The sequence below is a fragment of the Xyrauchen texanus genome, chromosome 10 (assembly GCF_025860055.1).
Source record: "Xyrauchen texanus isolate HMW12.3.18 chromosome 10, RBS_HiC_50CHRs, whole genome shotgun sequence".
Classification (NCBI taxonomy): Eukaryota; Metazoa; Chordata; class Actinopteri; order Cypriniformes; family Catostomidae; genus Xyrauchen; species Xyrauchen texanus.
In genome coordinates, this window is record NC_068285.1 from 29,946,005 (window position 1) to 29,966,410 (window position 20,406).

General features: G+C 37.0%; 1 protein-coding gene across 1 annotated transcript in view; it reads left to right on the forward strand.

Annotated features, from left to right (window-relative positions):
* The window catches only part of LOC127650708 (CUB and sushi domain-containing protein 2-like), a 467,844-nt gene that overhangs the window by 403,582 nt on the left and 43,856 nt on the right, over positions 1-20,406 (forward strand). Inside the window, exons 48-50 of the mRNA XM_052136305.1 lie at positions 4,168-4,281; positions 16,068-16,256; positions 18,814-18,960. Of these exons, the coding sequence (XP_051992265.1) occupies positions 4,168-4,281; positions 16,068-16,256; positions 18,814-18,960 (450 nt within the window). The remainder of the gene's footprint in view (positions 1-4,167; positions 4,282-16,067; positions 16,257-18,813; positions 18,961-20,406) is intronic.

Sequence of the window (20,406 nt, forward strand, 5' to 3'; positions counted from 1 at the left end):
CCTGGCCTGGTATAAGTGGGACATTTTGAGCAGAGACGCAGACTGCCAGTTCATTTTCAGGCTTTAGCACCTCTCATTAATAATATTCCCAGAATAGCAGAGCCAGCCGCACGCGCGCACCCATCAAGAACTCACTTTGAGGAGAGAAAAAACCCTCCAATGCTGGGCTACCGTCACAGAGGGCAGTGCTGATATGCTGACTCATGGCCAGAATCAAAAAAAGACACTGGCGATGTGTTGAGTGCTGTGTGTTGTGCATGATGTTCGAATGTTTTTTGTTGTTGTTTTCTTTTCAATGCAGACAAGCAATTTTATCATCTTAGCAAAATGCAAACTTTTCTCCAAACTCTTTAATAGTTTGTTGAAATTATTCAACAACGGTTCGGTTTTACCTTAGAGTGAGCACAGAAAGCACTTATAAATAATGAACCAATCGTGACCTCACTGGTCCGCTAATGATGAGTCACCAGCTCTAACATGCAGCGTTGCCTCTGAAATCCGATGTTAAGAGGAGAGCAGGGATAATTGTAACACTTTTTTGTTTTTTGCTGTGGATTTATAAGGCCATCTTAGCCTGAAGCCTGTCAATTTTACTTTAATCTTATCAGATGTCTGCAGTCATAACCATTGTCGGATAAATGTATAACTTGACCCAGATTCCTGCATATTCTTCATGCACTGGACCCTCATTTTCACTACTAAGGTGTTAGAATCATAGAGACAGAATCAGTGTTTTTTTATTGTATTTTTTATGGTTAACCTAAAGAAATCAGCTCAAAACAAAAAGTCTAACTTCTGAAGTAGAGATGACTGTATTGTGATTTTAATAATTGTAAATAAAAGTACAGACATTTTAAAATTACAGAAATGTTTCTATTTTTTATATATATATATATATATATATATATATATATAATTATTGTATATATATTTTGTTTTCACATTTTAGAATAATAGTTAAGTCATCAAAACTATGGAATAACATATATGGAACTATGGGAATTATGTTTTGACTAGACAAAATACAAAATAAATCAAAACTGTTTTATATTTTAGCATCTTTAAAGTATTCACCCTTTGCCCAGAATTTGCAGAAATGTTGAAATGTTGACTCTTGACATTTTCTCAACCAAATTTTAGAGGTATCACCATGGGATGCTTTTTAACCCTCTGGGGTTTGAGGGTGTTTTGGGCCCTGGAGAAGTTTTGACATGCTTTGACATTTGTGCTTTTTTCAGTTGCTGAAAAACATATTAATGGCATAAGTCTGATAACACTGTATTCAACACAAACTGGGCTACAATAATATGTGAGCAACATGTGTGTACATGTTTGTATTTTTGAGAAAATAACGTTTATGCGTGGTTTTTGAAAAAACAAAAATTTTAAGTCACTGAAATAAGGCCATATAACACATACTAATCATTTTTCCATAAGCTTTTGAGAACTGGATCTTGTAGTCTAGAGTTTTTGCTACAAAATGATTTGAAAACCATCCTGATCACTCATTCATACAAAACAATATAGTAATTTAACTTTTGTAAGACAATTTTAGTGTTGAAAGTTCATATGCGAGGAAGCGTGAATTATCATGAATATGGATTGTAATTCACACCTGAGGAGACAGAGACCCTCCCCTGGGATTTGTTTCATACAGATTACATTGCAGGAAAATATTTGTTTTAAATTTGAATTGTTTTATTTAAAAGTAGAAATTAAAATGTTTCTTTAGACATATGTTTCATGTTTGTGTGATAAATATTCATTTTTGTAACGTGTTTCTGAAATATGCTCGCAAACCCAGAGACTGCTGAAAGCTCACCCTTTTTATTTTCTTTATTTTACAAAAGCACAAGGTTTTGTTGTTATTGTGAGTGTACACAAATAAAAGTAGACCCTTTATAGTCTCTAATCATGTCTTACACTTATCTGTATACCCAAAAATTACGGAGTATTTTAAGTTGTTTCCGCTGTAATGACAAAAATTTCCAGCAGGAATCGCCAGCACATCCATGGACCCCAGAGGGTTAAACCGTATTGAACGAGTTCCCATATATGTTTGGCAGTTTGTCTTTATTATTTGCTCCAAGTCATCTATTTCAAAAAACTTTTTTTTTTATTACATTTTAGTTTTATAATGAAATAAATTAATATGGTGGCACAATTATATTTTTGTCTACAAAACTAATTTCAAATATTTAAGCATACACATTCATATCAAAAGATTTTTTAGATCATAAGAAACATTTTAGTTATTTCAATTTCAAAACTTTTGACTGGTAGTGTGTGTATATATATATATATATATATTTTAGGGCTGTCGATTTAACGCATTAATTCAGTGCGATTAATTTGACAAGAAATAACGCATTAAAATAATTAACGCAATTAATCGCATGCCCACGGACCATAAGGAAGATTCCTGAGTAATGCAAGCTTGTAGTACCACCTGTTTACTCCAGAGGGCAGTAAGTGAAATGTCAGCTGTTTGAGCAACGCGCAGTTTATACAGTGAAGAAAACAACATTCAGCAGACACAAAACACATGCGTTACATTTTTGCGTTCAAAGGAGCGCAAATGCGAACTAAGGGATCTGAAGTTGTGGTTAAAGAGTGAGTATTGAACTATATTTAACTTGACACAGTGACACACCCGAGATGCTACACAAGCATGTCTGATGCATGTGTAAATTGACCGGTCCTTAAACAAGCCCTCATAATAAATCTCGAACTGATTGACAAATTCACTTGTGAAATGGATTGCTGTGAACTGTGTGCCAATGATTGACTTATGATCAATAATATGGTAGTAACCAATACATTGTATTCTAAAGACATTTTTTGTATTGTCTTCTGCCACAATAATGTAATGCGCTTTAATTATCTGAATATATTTTATTTATTTATATATATATATATATTTAAAGATAACTATGTATAATTATTTCATCATTATGTATAGAATTATTGTTATATGAGGGGCTTTCTCAGCAAATATTTGTATATGTGATTAATTAATCGGGACACCATGTCATTAATTCGATTAGAAATGTTAATCGATTGACAGCCCTAATATATATATATATATATATATATATATATATATATATATATATATATATATATATATATATATGAATTATGCAAGTACATATCTGATATGGCCAAAGTGAGTGTGTTGTGCATTAAGTCATTACCAATGTTACATTTATGTTTGTGAGTTTAGAATTACTCTGCTCTCCCCTACATGTCACTGCTTTTCTGGCATGTACAGAGATGTATTCATTAACATACATTTTTCTTTATAGGTAGTTATGTGTTGGTGCTGGCTTGTTTAATCTCTGTAAAATGGTGTGTGCATGTAGAGCTTCACCGGGTTGAAACAGTCGTATTCTTTGGTGCTTGCCTGCACTGATTCAATGCTGTTTTGATCACTGATTATCCACCACATTCACTTAATTCAGAAATTTAACAAAGACCGTTGTGCTTGGGTGCCGACACTAATGCGTATCCAAGTAGCCCCAAAATGCACAAATGCACACATTTCAGAGCATGCAAACCCTCTTTGAGAAAAAGGATTGTTCGCAGCCCATTATTTGTCCATTATTGCAGGGGAGTAAAAAGCTACATTAAAAAAAACACTGACTGAATGTAAACGAATATAAAGAGAGGCTTATTTTTATTTTTATTTTTTTCAAAGCTCTGAAACATATGGTTGTATTTATAGGCGTTTTTCCCTCTTAGCTGAGTCACAGAGTGTCTGAATATTTATAACATGAAGAGCTGCTTCAGGATCTGAGCGGCCCTCAGATTGCGGTTGATGGGTATTATGAATGTAAACCATGTGGTGCGTCCTTAATTACATTGCAATGCAGCTTCAGCACAATACGTTTCTCTTTGGTTCTCACTTTCTCCCTTTTTTTCTCTTTTATCGTCAATGTCAACCATTAAGTGCGACAGTGAGAGGACTTGGCATTCATCGAGTTCTAAGCAAAGCAACAGAAGGAATGAACAGATGCTGTTTCTGTTGTTCTGAGCTTCTCAGAATTCCCAGGTTCTCCATAATATGTCAGAAGGTGTGACGTTCATATGAAAGGCAATCGGTAAAGCAATGATGAATTTCCTTTAACCTGTTCACTCTGTTTATCCTCTTTAATCTCTCCACAGGTGACATTGTGCGCTACAGGTGTTTGCCAGGATATCAGTTAAATGGGAACAGCATTCAAACCTGTCGCCTGGGGACACACCTGGAGTTTGAAGGGCCTCCTCCATCATGTGATAGTAAGCTATAACTCTAATGGGTATTCACCAAATCAGCATTAACCAGGCTGAACCAGCATTAAAGTTCTAATGCTGGTCTAAGCTGATCTTTCCAAAAATTATGTTCATTTCTCATTAGTACATTAAAGGTTAACTTAAAATTCTGAGTCAATTTTAAGTAAACCATTCTTAGGTTGATTCTCTCTAAATGTGTTAACACTTTGGCTCTGTAGCATTATCAAATCATGGTATTATCAAATCAGTGCTCTGCTGAGTATGAGTCTGAGTATCCTGCACAGCCTGACACGGCAACGTTTGTTCAATCAATGGCGTGAGTTTCGGGTGTTACTGTCTGTTGGCCAATCAAAGGTAGAAGGATGGACTGTTGTTAAACCTGTTTGAGAGCATTAATGATGTTTGGAGTTATTTTTGTAACTAGAGTGGTGCAGTTATTAAACATTTCACATGTAAACTGTATTATTTCCTCTGTTTCTTTTCAATGTAATTTTTACCACCAATCATGTTTTGGAAATGACTTATCCGTTGGTTTTATATACTATAAAATCCGCACCCAATGTCTTGCTATGTGTGATGTTGACTATTGGTCATGGTGGTTGGATTTGTGCTATATGAAGCTTCATTATTGCTATTGGCTTAGCGGTGGGGATGCAACTCAGCATCTGTCAACCAAACCCCATGAGTGTTCCACATACTTATCTACCTTTCCTATAGCTGCTTTAATGGAATTTGATTTTCCATTTTCCATAAACTGCCTCAATTCACCCTCATTATGTTTTTCTCTACAGTCTCAGTGAAGTAGAATTATCTCTGCACTATCTGAACTAGTCCTCCCTGTGTTTGTCAGACTAAAAAGCCTCTTCTGATGGGCCCTGACATCTATATTGTGGCCTGATAAAGCATTTGGAAACCCGTAAAAAGCATATGAATGTCTGCATTTTGTAAATTAGAGGATTTCATCCTCTAAAATTACCATTTGGTTAAAAATAATTACAAGAATGACTAAAAAAAGTGAAATTGTCTAGTAGTATGATTTGTTTGTAGACTCCAATGTAATAATTGGTTCTCTAATGCATTGACATTAAGACATTTTTAACTGTGGTTAAAGCATCCAAACAGCATACTTTTGAGTCCACTGTATATCTAAACATATCAAAACTATTCCTTCTTTGTCTACCATGTATGTAAATGGTAACTGGGCTGTTTACTGGTAGCGATTTAAAGGCAGAAATGCAGCTGTTTGGCAAAAGTTTTATGAAGGCCTATAGAAAAAAGGCAAATTAATGGAACAAATAATAGGCAGAAAGCTTTAATACAGACAGAGGCCAGGAGTTAGGAAAAGTGTTAAGTGGGATGAAACATAATTAGATTTTTTTTATAGTGCAGCAGGCTCAAACATGTATCTCCTCAACCTTCATGGTGTAGTGCTCTCTGTGAACTGGTGTAATTAATCCTAACATTAATAAGGTGTCGGCAGCTAATCGCTCTGGCTGTATATGAAAAGACCCTTATACTAAAGGCCAACATAGCCAGCTGACACCCGCTCCATTTGGTCGGGGTGCTACCTCTGGTTGTCAGTCAGACTAAGTATGCCTGACTCCTCATACACGAGTGAGCGAAAGGAGCAGGGAGACAAAGAGAAAGGTTCTCGTGGAATGAGTGACAGAAGGATAAATACAAAGGAAGGAAAAAAGCAATTGTATACATTGGTGAAAGATTATCTGAGGAGAGAAACAGTTACTTTACATGAAAAAGAAAGGACAGTGTACTGTATGTGTTTTTTTATGTGTGTGTGCGTGTGTGTGTGTGTGTGTAAGTAACTTTCAGAAGACATTTATAGATTACAGTTCAACAAATCGATGTAGATTCTGAGGGAAAGTTGTGCTTGGACCTTTGTCAAGGTTGATGCCACATTTCATTTTACACAAATGAAAACAGTGCTGTGAGGAGTAGAATTGCTGCCTGTACTGTGGATTGCACGGTTGTGTACCTTGCTGAATATTGGGGGTGCCAATATTCTGTCAATGTCTGTTGTGATTTTTACAGCCCTGTCTAAGACATTAAAGGCGAAACATACTTTACGCAAGTACGTGATTGCAGTCACTTCTAGCTATGCACTATCAATTTCATGCGTAGTTGCATTCCAGTCAGGCCACAATTCATAACATAACTGTGGCAAACACGCCTCTTGTTCACTGGGAAAGGAGTAAGCAGGAACCGGATTAGCAATCAACAAGACTTGTATTTCAACATAAAATGCAGAACTGAAACAAAACGACACACACGCACAGCGGCCGCATGCGTCTTTCTCTCTCTCTCAAATTGGCATCCCAGGCTCCTCTTTATCCCTCTACTGGCTTTTTGGGTTGATTCAGTTATGGGCTTCCATCGTTATGGTATGGCCACACCCTCCTCCTCATCACAACAATGTAAATACATGTTGTATTTCCAACTTTATCACAAGGGGCACTAACATACTGTTGTGAACTGTCCACTTCAACAGTGAGTTTTCTCTATCAAGTCAACAATTGTCAGGGCAGAGCAACAGTTTGAAGAGAATATTGTTGAGCGTGTAAGTTAAGGTGAATATATTTATAGCAACTAACCTAAATAATAAAAACACAGTATCACGTCAAGTCGAGTAATTTTTATTTATATTACGCCTTTCACTACACACATCATTTCAAAGCAGCTTTACAGAGGATCAGAAATTAACAAAAGATAAAACTGTAATATCTATGATGTCTTAGAGTCATCATTGTGTAGTTTGATGAAATACGATTGTGAATTGTATTTAAAATAAGTAATTAAATAATAATTGTATTTATAACCCCAGTGAGCAAGCCGAAGGCGACTGTGACAAGGAACACAAAACTCCATAAGATTATTAAAATAAGTAAGTGTTAAGGGTCAGTGTTTATACAAAGATTTTGGATGAACTGTAAGATTAATGACTAATGTCTTTGAAGTCCATCCTGGATTAACTGCTGAAGTTCACATATGGCACTTTTCCACTGCATGTTACGGTTCGACTTGACTTGACTCGACTCACTTTACTTTTCTGAGTTTTCTTTTCCACTGCTGTTTAGTGCCACCTCAAAGTGGGTAGGATTATAGACTGATAGTCAAGCGTGTAGTCCATCATTAGACCGACATGATGCAGGCAGAGATCAGTTAGGTGCATCGCAGTTCAACCTGGCCGGTAATTTCGGTGAGGTCTGTCCAAAGTCCAAAGTTCAGGCAATGGTATATGAAGTATCCCATGTCTTACTGTTGGAGTTGGCATCAGTTCATACTCTGAAGTCCATCATAATAGACCGAAGTGATGTTTGGCTGGCACCGGCTGCTAATAGTCATCATCATTCAGTGACACGTAGTAATGGAGTCCAAAACGAAGCAGGAATGGAGCTGGATCCAGCCGGTTCTGGTGACCTCAGAATAGGAGTCCAGACAGGGAAACAAATAAAATAATATTAGCATAGATGCCATTCAATTTATTGCAGAGTTATAGATCATGATCACTGTTTCGGGTTCTGGCAGACATAACTAAAGCAGCCTAATTGTGAGATGAAGGATAAATTAGGTGTATGCCTGGCTAAATAGATGAGTCTTTAGTCTAGACTTAAACTGCGTGAGTGTGTCTGCATCTTTCGAACCATTCAAAGCTTTGTATGTAGTTAACAGAACTTTACTAATTTTAGTAAACAAAATTTTAACAGGTAGCCAATGTTACAATGATAAAATGGGGCAAATATGATTATATTTCTTGGTTCTCATCAGCACTCTGGCTGCTGCATTCCAATTGAAATTTATTTATTGATCTTGCTAGAAATCCTCTCAGTAATGCATTACAATAATCTAGTCTTGACATCATGAACACATGAATTAGTTTTTCAGCTTTATATTTTAGCAGCTAATTTTGAGCGGTTTTTGGTCCAATAATTAGTACCTCTGTTTAGTAGAAATTGAGTAGAAGGACATTTCTGGCCATCCAATCTTTTATTTCATTGATACACTCTGCTAATTTGGAGAATTGTGAAATCTCATCAGGTTTTGATGAAATATAAAGCTGGGTATCATCGGCATAACAGTGTAAACTTATCCACGATTTCTGATAATATCTCCCAGGGCAAGCATATACAATTAGAAAAGCAGAGGCACTAAAACCGATCCCTGTGGCACTTCATACTTTACTTTTGTTTGGTTTGGCCATTCCTCATTTACAAAGACAAAGTGATAGCGATCTGCTAAATAGGACCTATACCATGCTAATGCAACTCCACAAATGCCAACATAATTCTTATTCCTATTCAAGAGAATGTAGTGATCTATCGTGTTGAATGCAGCACTATGATCAAAAAGTACCAGAAGAGAAATGCAGCCATGATCAGATGATAAGAACAAGTCATTTGTAACTCTGATAAGTGCAGTCTCTGTACTGTGATGAGGCCTAAATCCTGACTGAAATTGTTCATATATACTATTTCTCTGTAGAAATGTACATATTTGGGAAGATATTACCTTTTCTTGTATTTTCGACATAAATGGGAGATTTGAAATCGGTCTATAATTAGCCAGTTCTCCAGGATCAAGTTGTGGCTTCTTAATAAGCAGTTTGATAACTGCCATTTTAAAGTTTCTTGGGACATGTGCGCGTTGCTCTCTGTACTGCCCGCATCCAAAGCAGTATATAATGGCTTCTCTTTCTCACTGACCTCCACTAGCGCTCGGATGTGTGTCTCTAACTCATTAACCTTCTCCTTCAACTTAACTAATTCCTTACATTTATCACATGTGAATCCCTCACTGCTGACGGAAGATAAGGCTATTGTAAACATGGGACATGCAATGCAGGATGATATAACATGAGCGGATGCCATGACTTACCACAATTGTTTGTTGTTGTTGGTTGTTCCTGAGCGGTGAGGGTTTGAGCTCAATGTTAATCCATCTCGCAATTGTTTTGTTGTTGTTGGTTGTTCCTGAGCAGTGAGGGTTTGAGATCTACAGTATGTGAATTACCCATGCAATTGTTTGTTGTTGGTTGTTCTTAATAAGCTGTGCTTTGAGATCGATGCAATAATCCGTGTAACACAGAGGAGAAAAATGGGTGCACGCTGTAAAATGTGCACAGTTTAATAGTGATAAAAATATAAAACGGATGCACATGGAAAATGCACACAGTTGAATCGCGATAAGAGAATAATGCGGGGTAAACCCTGATGCACGCTGAAAAATGGCAGATGTTAAGAATTAAAGGCTGAAAGCAGATATATAACAATGCTAAAAAAGCTAGCAGGCTACAAACACAGACATGAGCTTGATGCCAGCAGCAACAGGTAAAATACACACAGATGAAACCCGAAACATGCAGTAAAATGATAAAGGATAAAAAGACAAATGTATGAGAATAAGAGTAAGCAATGCTAAGCAGGCTTCAAACGCTAGTGCATGCTGCCGTCAGGAACAGGGCAACCAAATGACGCTTTCTTTTTAAGATCACATTGCAAGAATGCACGTTATGTATGTTATGTACTGTACTGGCGCTGGCAGTGCGTTGGCAAAGCACTTGTATGTGTGTGCACGTACTTGCATCAAGTGTGTTTTTGGCCTAAGAAGGGACAACCCATTGAACAAACTGTATGTCTCTCCCTCACAGACTAATTTTCATTTGTGTCAAATTAAATGCAGCTCCTACCCTGTCTAATGTCTATGTCCAGTCTAAATTTCTTCAACTCTGGACAGACAAAGCGAATAAGCATGCAGAGAGAAAAACAGAGGGATTGAAAGGGAAGAGAGAAAGGACAGTGATGGGTAGATGGGGCGAAAAGCTCATTGGGATGCAGAGGATAGCCAGGCTGCAGGGGCACCCAGCTATTAAATCACATCCTCTCTCCCTCTGTCTCTCCCCATCTCGCTCTCTTCCCCTCTCTCTCTCTCTCTCTCTCTCTCTCTCTCTCTCTCTCTCTCTCTCTCTCTCTCTCTCTCTCGCTCTCTCTGTACCTGACATCTGATCTGTCACATCCTCTTGTTGAATACATCATGCCATGTCCTGCTTTCCATTAAACATCTCTACTTTCTTCTGTCTTTCTCTGATACAAGTAATCCCAACCTGTCTTCTGCAAACATAATCTGACACACTGATGAAGATGATGGTCCTTTACCTGTCTCTTTCAAATAAACCCTGTGCTTAACATGTATACAGTGTTGATAAGGGATCAGTTTATGTTGACCAGTGTCAAAAATTAACATCGATATTAAGGGGCAGTATTTTAACTTTGCAAGTTTTGGTGGTGTTTTGCCTTGGATGATTTCTGACCCTGATGCAGATGCATTAAATAGAGGTTGATCTGAAGTTAAATGCTAGCCTTCCAAATTGGCTGTTCTCTGAGTGTTATGATGTTCAAGCTATCTAGCCAATAGCCAAGCAGAGACACAACCCATTTAAAAACACTTACCCCAAATCTCCACACTAGTTTTTGCATACAGCCCTCTTTGTCATCTATCTCTGTGTGCCTCTCTCTCTCATTATTTGTGTATCTCACTCTCAGACAGAGAGAGAAAATAGATCTGGGAATTCTGAGATTGCATTGCTACTGAATCACATGCTATTATGCAAATTGAGGCTAAGAAAATCTCAAAATAATGTGGCATATCTCTGTTCATTAAGCACACGCATATTCTAGACTTCTTTCTCAAAATGTATAGTTTCACTGTTTATGCATTAATAAAGTTATTACACAAATAAAATGCACCTTTCATCAGTGACACACAGCATGTCATGCATGTATTCATACACAGCAGATTGTTATTCCACCACAAACAAGAGTTCCAAACTATATTTATTCTCCTGTTCCCACTTTCAACATTTCTTTCTTTTCTTTTTCTAAAACTAATATCACTCAATATTTTCTGAATTCAATGCAATTTAACTTGTTCAGTATTCTAGTTGATTTATATAAAAAAAGTATATATAATAAATATATTCTCTTATATGCTCATATATTCTGTATGATATAATTATGTCATGTGTATGTATTATAGATATGTCACTACATGCATGTGGGCCAATTGTGATTGCTTTAAGACAATATATTGGGAATATATTTTCAACTATTGTGCTGTCCTTTAATGTGATATGCTTTAATCGCAGTGGCCCATGCAGTCCTATTTAAGCCATGTTGCATTGTGAGTCTTTAGCACAAACCTGTCCATTGACTTTAATGGAGCAAAGATAGATGTCTATTGGACAAGAGGCTCCTAACACATCGTTTTGTGCCTACGGCTGGATGTCATGTTTCACAGGGAGTTTACGAGGGCATCATAAACTACCATGTGTATTAGAAAAAAACATCTGATTGTTTTTTGGACATTTAGCTTACAAACAAGCATCATATTTGTATTTGAAAAAACATCTGATTGTATTTGGCTTTCAATCAATGTAGTTTTGTTATCCTGCCTGCAAGCACATCTTCTCTATATGATGATTGGTTGAGCTCTGGTCACAACCCCATACCTCCACCATCCTTTGCACATTTTAAAATCCATCTCTTTCTTACTATAAGGTGGTCAACGCTAATGTAAGACACGTTTAAATGTGTTTTTGCATGCTTGTGCCATGGAGAAATGTTTCTAAATATGACTCACGTATTTGCAGTGATTTAATCTTTCACTGGTATTCAAAACTCCACTAGCATCTGAGCCCTTAATTGGACAAGATATTGTCTTTAATTATGTGACAAATTTGTTAGGGAAATAAAACACAAGCTTGGATTGCCTATATGACAATTTGCTGCATGACATTTATGCTTTTCTTGACAGCAGGAAATAAATTCTGTGTATCAACATTTTTAATTTATATTCTTGTGGGTTTTCTTGATGCTATTTGCAATTCATTGCAGCATGTATGAATTTTTACCAAAGGGTGACATTTAAAGTTGAAAATCCCTCTTTGGATGCCAACCCCTCTTTTACAGTAGATAATCTTCAGCCGTCATTGCAAGTGGAACGTTTTTGACATTCCGTCTCCTCTTCTGTCAGAATCTGGCACCAAAACTGTTGTTTACATTCAAACAATGACAGTCCATTTCAAAGTGGATTACAGTGGATAAGGGTGACACGTGGGAGTTAATTTCCATTTCTAGCCATAGTGAAAGGTCTGGGATGATGAGGATTCCGTCTGAGATTTTGTCTAAAGGGTCATGGTCTTCCTTGCTTTGTTTGGGAAGAAATGGAATTAAATTGTGAGCTTCTCCCCAGATCTCAATAGCTCTATAAGCAACTCAGACCTTCAGTGTCTATAGTGCACGGATGCCAAGAGTTCATTTTATGTCTTGCAATATAAACTGATTTAAACATAAATATATTGTCTTTGTTTGTGTTATAGGTGAACAGCTAGCTTTCAAACTGCTGCATGTGCCGGCAAATAAACAACCGTAACACCCACACACGCACTTTAAAGGATGTCATTTGTGAGCACTTCAGCTGGGATGCACAGATGTATGTTATTGGGGGTGTATTTTTTACCTGAACGCATTATGATTTATGCAGTGATGATAGGCTCAAATGGATATTCATATACACTCATGTTTGTCCTCCAATGAAATGGCATTCAAATTTTACATCACTTCAGATCACTGTAACCAGTCCCAAAGCCTCTGTATTTAACCCTTATAAATGAAACATGTCAAAACAGCAAGGGGTGGCCATATCATTCCTAAATATCCAATGGAGCTATGTGCACACTCAATGTAAACAAGCAGATGGAAGCCACACTAAGGCATGTTACACAACACATTGTAAGCAGCACGTTTTAATTTCACCACCCATATTAAAGGGACAGTTCACCGAAAAATGAGCATTATTTTACATCATCCACCCTCATGCCAAACCTGAATGGTTTTCTTTCTTCTTGTGGGGAACCCAAAAGTAGATGTTTGAGAGAATCTTAGCTGAATATACAGTAATTATAAGAATCTGACATGTAGAGCTGGACAGTGCACAGCATGCATCCAATTATTGCTTTGATTAATGTCCATCATAATCAGTGCACAGACCCATGGGCTTAAATGTTAGTCAATTAATATGCTAAACAGAGACTAAGAGGCCAAATATAGAAACGAAATATTTTTTACACTGGGTAAAATCATTTATAGGGTTTTAGCACACCAATTCTCTACTTTTCTAGACCACACCAATATTCAGATAAGCAGAGGTGATCCATGAGTTGAGATGATCTTAGCAAGTGAGTAACAATTTCTCTCCCAAATGTAATAATCTCATGCAGATAACAATTTAATATACCTAAGTGTTCACACCAGTAGAGCTCTGAAGCATCAGTGCATTTATTTATCCAGACAAGTAATGGAAAATCTATATTTCATATATGAAAGTGTCATAAATATTTGATAACAATTCCACTGATTCCGGTTTAGCTTCAGCCATATCCACGTCATGCTTTGAAATGAGACAAAGTAATAGAATTGTGTCAGATGAGGGTGTATCCTTTTTATGATGTCATTTGGATTTGGATTTGAAATTTGTATGCAGACAGCAACAGATAGAATAAGAGACATGCATCTGAGTTTGGAACTGTGTGCCCAAGATGGGGCACTGCATTAAGCCTGATAATTCAAAGTAAAAGTGTGGGAAAATGTCATGGCATGCCCTTGAGGAATATCAATGACTTCGGGGCCATGTGGCAGTAGGCTGAGAGTGGAGAGCCAGGCTTTACAGCCATGTGAGCAACAGTGATCAATCCCTCTCAGTATCACAGCTTGCTTACCCAGGGTGCTTTGTGTTATCATTGACTTGCATTCAGTCCTTTACCTTGGGCATACGCACAACACACATGTACATACAGAAGTCGAATGGTTTCTTCAAGTATTGATCTGTAGGCCGCCCACATTTCCATCACATCTGAAGAGCAAGTGGCATATTGAACTGAGCTACACTTCTGTATGGTTCTGGATCTCTGGCATCAAGTATTTCTCATTCAATTGAGTATGCTCTTATGGTTAAAGGTTTGGACAGGCACTGGGTCTTATTCACTAACTGTTAATACATTGCACATGATGCATGAATACATATTTATGCATAAAACCTTTGTGTGTATGTTTACATGCAGAAATCATGATTCATAAATAATTTTTCACTTACAATTGTTCAAATTTTAGGATACAATTTAGTAACAATTCAAACCACATGCATTGCAATAATCACACATTTCTGGTGGCCTTGAAAACATGCAACATGGAATATGTTTAGTTGATATGGTCTATATTATTATTATTAATTAAAGAGCTAATTTATCCTAAAATAAGTCTTAAAATAAGAGTAAACAAAAATGAAGTATGTTATGACCCAATCTGGACTAGGATTGTTTTGAAAACACTTAGCTTTAATATAAGGCAAGAGCACATCTTTAGAAATGTCTACATTTATATATTAAATATATAGGGAGATCTACAGTATATGAATATATGAAGTGAATATTATGCTAATTACTAACTTTGGAATCAGGCTCTCTCATAAAGACGGTGTACTGTACATTCTAGATCCATTCATTCTTGTATGATGATAAGAACAAATTTACACCAATCAGCCACAACAAAAACCGCCTGCCTTATATTGTGTAGGTCCCCCACATGCTGCCAAAACAGTGCCAACCCGCATTTCAGAATAGCATTCTGATATGCTATTCTTTTCACTTAAATTGTACAGAGTGGTTATCTGAGTTACCATGGCACTATTCTGATAATTAATGAGATTATCTTATCAGCCAATCATGTGGCAGCAGTGCATAAAATCAATCAGTTATGGGTCAGGAGCTTCAGTATGTTCACATCAACCATCAGCATGGGGAAAAATGTGATCTCAGGGATTTGGACCATGGCATGATTGTTGGTGCCAGACGGGCATGTTTGAGTATTTTTGTATCTGCTGATCAGATTTTCACACAACAGTCCCTAGACTTTACTCTGGATGGGGCCTGTGGTGATGGGGGTGTGGCCAAGCAACATCTGTGGAGAGCGAGGCCGAGAGAGTGAATGTAGGAAGGGTTGTAACATGTGGGAGATCACCTCTAACTGCTGATTTGTGTTTATAGTGAGAGCGGAGAGTGATTTAAAGGGTGATCCAGACTGCCAGAGGGGAGAGAGCCGAGGCAGAATGCATGTGTCAGTGCGGCGAGTATTTGAGTTTTAAGATTTTTAGTTTGACAAAATAAAAGTACCTTTTGAGTTTTATTTGCCATCTCCCGCTTCCTCCTTGAGATAATTAAGAATTTTTGCCACATTGCCAAAAACAAAAAACATCCAGTGAGTGGTAGTTCTGTGGACAGAAATGCCTTGTTGATGAGAGAGGTCAACAGAGAATGGCCAGACTGGTTCGAGCTGACAGAGTCTACGGTAACTCAGATAACCGCTCTGTACAATTGTGTTGAGAAGAATATAATCTCATAATGCTATTCTGAGATGTGGGTTGGCGCTGTTTTGATGGCACGAGGGTGACCTACACAATATTAGGCAGGTGGTTTTTATGTTGTGGCTGATCGGTGTATATGCATTACACACCTTTTGTTAAATCCATTGGAAGTAAAAACACTAATTTGCTATTAGCAGCAAATGAGACCCACCCTCACGTCTGTCAGTACTGGTCATTAGTGTTTTGTATCATTGCTATAATCATCTGATGTTTGTATGTGGAGAATCAGAGACAATCCTTTAATTTCCTTGATCTATTTGCATTAATATTTGCTGAACTATAGCTGTTGTATTTTCTTTACACAGTTACTTGTCCAGTGAACGACGTGCTAACAGCCTCCACTGGGATAATTCTGAGTCAGTCACCTGGCTACAGCCTCCCGCATTTTGAGTCCTGCTCTTGGGTGGTGAAGGTGGAGTCGGGTTACAACATCACATTCAATGTTGAAAACTTCCAGACCAGCAGGCAGTTTGATGAACTGGAGATCTATGATGGTGAGAGGCAATATCGCAATAATCCCAAAATTATTTTAAGGAGTGTTTCATGTGAATCATGTGATGATGATAATAATAATTATTATTCTTATTAGTAGCAGCAGCAGTAGCAGTATTGTAGTTGTTGTTATATTTATTATTATCATTATTTTAACATTATTTATTTGTTGTTGTTGTGACAGGTTGATAATCAATTGAATCAGATTAAATCAAGGAACAAAAATCATAGTGACACTGGTCACAAAAATCTAATTTTCTTCTCCTTCCAATACAATTACTGACAAACAGCTTGCAGGCCACCTTGATTTATTGGACAAGATAGACATTTGAAGAGAGGCCAAGAGGGATGACCCTTGCTTTTACACAGTCAACACCTTTTGTAAAAGACAAAGGAAATTGCTTTAGCCAACAGGGGTCTGTTCAGTGTCACGCTTAGGTCAGTGGCTGTACTGGGTCAAAGTGATCCCATTTAGACTGGGATCAGAAACTGGATTACTGGTCAGAAGGGTCATCTCTTTTAAGACAGCAAGCATGCAAGCAAGAAAGAAAGAGAGAAAGAAAGTCATCCAAAAAAATCACTTTGCATTTCATTTGATTATCATTTATTTATTTTTATGTAACATGAGATATAGCACATGCTATTTAAGAATATGGCCAATAAAAGATGCTTGCTAATGTTAAAGTATAAGGGAATAGTGTTGAAAAAAAGCATTTAAATGTAATGCTTATATATTGTGATGGCTTTTATTTTGGATGTTTTCTGAAAGTTTAATATAACAAACTTTCAGAAAACATCCAAAATAAAAGATTGGAAAGCCCAACAGCATTATTTATCCCTCGCCTTAATGATAATCATTTTCAATCCATACATTCTGAATTGTTAAAAATAGCTAAATCTTTGGGTAAAATAAGACTTAAATGATAGCAGTGTCTCACTGAATCAGATTGTGCTACACAACCTTTTTCCAAGGCTGACAAAGTACCTATGCTTCTCTGCGTATTTGCATGTCATCTGGGAGCAGTGTGAGCTCTCCTAAGGGGAGCCGGCATACTCAGTGCTGATTACGATTTCAACTCCCTTGGCACTATGAAGCACATTTTGCTGTTCTCAATGTGCCAAAGCCAGCCAGATCACACCAGATCCCTTTACTGCCCTGCAGCTTGGCCCAGGCACTAACAATGCATCTGGAACAGCCTTTAAAATACGCACAGCTCTCTCTGGGCTGAATCAGAGTTCAGTTGATCCCAAATCACTGTTAGTGACAGTTATGTAAGGAGCCCTTTCACTCAGCATTAACTGTGCGATGCAAATACTAATTTGTGACAGAAATGAAGCGGTGGTGGGACTGCTGGTTGTAAACATGTCAATTTTAAGTTTGTAAGATTTGAGGCTACTGGTTGTGGCAGGAAGTGATAGGAGTGGAAAAATATAAATTTGTATTTACGTACATATATGTGCCATGATCAGTTGCCCAAGGAAGTGAGAAGTGCTGCTGAGTTCATTTAAACTCGTTGTATGTATATTACAGAGCAGATGTTTCATACCACCAACATAGAGCATGTTAGATTCATTAATTTTAAACAATAGGTCAAACATATAGTACATTTCTGCACATACAGGTACATATAAGGATACATCAGTCAAAAGTTTTGACACACCTATTCATTATTTATTATTGTTGTTTTTTTGCATTTTAAAATATTAGAAAAAATCTTGATGTATAGGGATTATTATGTAGTGACATTTTATTTATAATTTTTTTTTATATTGTTGGTATTTTATATATATATATATATATATATATATATATATATATATACTAGTATCAGTGATCAATTTTTATATATATGCATTGAACTGTTATATGAGCATATCACACTGAATCATGCTATATGGCCCTACATCAGCACTGCTGTGATTTGGCCAGGGCGAGTGTCATAGGTAATCACAGCAGTGCTGATTTAGGGCCATATAGCATGATTGCGAGTGTGATATTGCTTATATACAACAGTTCAATGCACAAGTACATTTAAAAAAATTAGGAAAAACTGAGTACAGTCATTAAAACACATTTGTGCTTGGAACTACTTTATTACATGGCGGATCAGAATCTGCCATTGCTGGTTCAAAACAAATGATGTGTCCAAGCCTCCGTTAGTAATTCAAAAATGTCACTTCTGAAATAGTATTGCATTAGTGCTCATGGAACATCTCTCGTCCAATCAGATTCGAGGACAGGAACAAACTGTTGTATATGTGTATTTGTATATATAGAAATTAAACTGTTTTATATTTAAGCTTCTTAAAAGTACAATTCTTTGAATAGGTAACAACTTTGCACATACTAAGTATTCTGCTGTTTTTATAAACAGCACTGAAGGAGTTCTCATGTGTGCTGGGAACTTGTGTTCTGCTTTTCCTTCATTATCCAGTCTAACTAATCCATAAAAAAGAAATACAGTTAGTTTAGTTAGTTTTTAAGAACATGAGAAAGATACAAACGTTTGACTGGTAGTGCACTTGTGTCACAACTCTTTGCTTTGGTATTACCTGTAGGTCCCTCGAGACAGAGTCCGCTGCTTATTTCTCTGAGTGGGAACTTTTCATCTCCCCTCAGTATTACCAGTTCGTCAAACAAGGTTTATCTGCACTGGTCCTTTGATCACACCTCCAGCCACAAGGGTTTTCGTATCCGCTACTCAGGTAAGCATTGAAACACATCATCAAATCACTCCAGCACTGGCAGACATTGCAAAATTTAATTTGGATTTCCCCAAGCGAATGCTTGCTGCACCACTATTTGCCACTGGCATTTGCAAAAAAAAAATAAAAAATGTAAAGGAATCACTGCACCATGCTATCAATAATTTATAGAGCGGTTTCATATCCTACCAATGGCATTATTCTGAATTATACATTACCCTGTAAATATTTAAAAATGTCTGTATACTCCTAATCATTAGCATTACAGAAGAATGAATAATCACCCCTTCATCTCGCTCATCAGGGTCCCTTCTCTCTTCATCATCTTGTTTAGCTTTTTTTGCTCACTCCACACATGATGGATTTTTGATATAGGACTCTGTGACAGTCTGGCTTAGCAGCAGCAGAACACCTAGGTTTCCCTCTTCAATATGGTTTTCCTTCTGTAGTGATACCTCTGTAGGACAAAAACAGATGGTGGGACAGACTCAAAGCTGTGTACTGTTTTCTTTCTCAATCCATCTTTCATCTCCACAGGCTATTACTTCATCATCTGTAGCGGGTTCCTGCTCTTTTCCCTCTCCCTCTTCATATGTTTCTCTTTTCTTTCTTTTTTATCTGTTGACCTTTTCCTTTCACTCTCACTCTCACCTGTGTGTGGTTTGGTGAATGATTTGCTTTGAGTGGTGTGAAGGCCCCTTTTCAGAAAAAGAGTAGAAGAAAAGGGCAGATTAAGAGCTAAAGATTGACAACAATGTAGGAGTAAGCGTAGTTCTTGCAGGAAGATCTCGGGATTCATTTATCAGTTATCACATCCAATCACAATACAGCCTCTGCTTTTTAAAGCTACACTATGTAATTTATTTTTTTTTTTTAAATAACAAAATGTTATTAATGAGAGAGTGCAAGAAAAATCCTTTTTCCAAACCATGTCTTTACCCAAATACACTTTGATATACCTATAATAAAGATTTATATTTTAGAGCTGTTGGGACAGATTTCACACGAAATTGCATACATACATCATTCGCCTGTGCGTGTTCACGTCATATCCGTACACAGCGGAAATAAGTTCTTCCTACTGTAGTGCGTGTATGGTGTGGGAATAGCGTGAAGCTGAATGTTTGTTGTCACAACGAATGTGAAATTATTGACCATGGATCATTCAAAACGGCAAACTTACGGGGAATCACTGGTGGTAAAAACAAAGAAATCCAGAACTGAGCAGAGTCTACAAGCAAAAAGGGAAAGCGACAGTGTCCGTAATAAATCCAGAATCAACATCGGCTTGGCTTTTCAGAAGTGGTGACAACTCCGAGATCTGAAAGGAGTTAAAAGCAACCAAGAAATGAATAATTTCACTTGCTAGCATACGTGTGTTTTTTTCTTTATTATGGCAATAATTTATATAAATAAATCCTTTAGTACTAGGCTTGCCAAGGACAT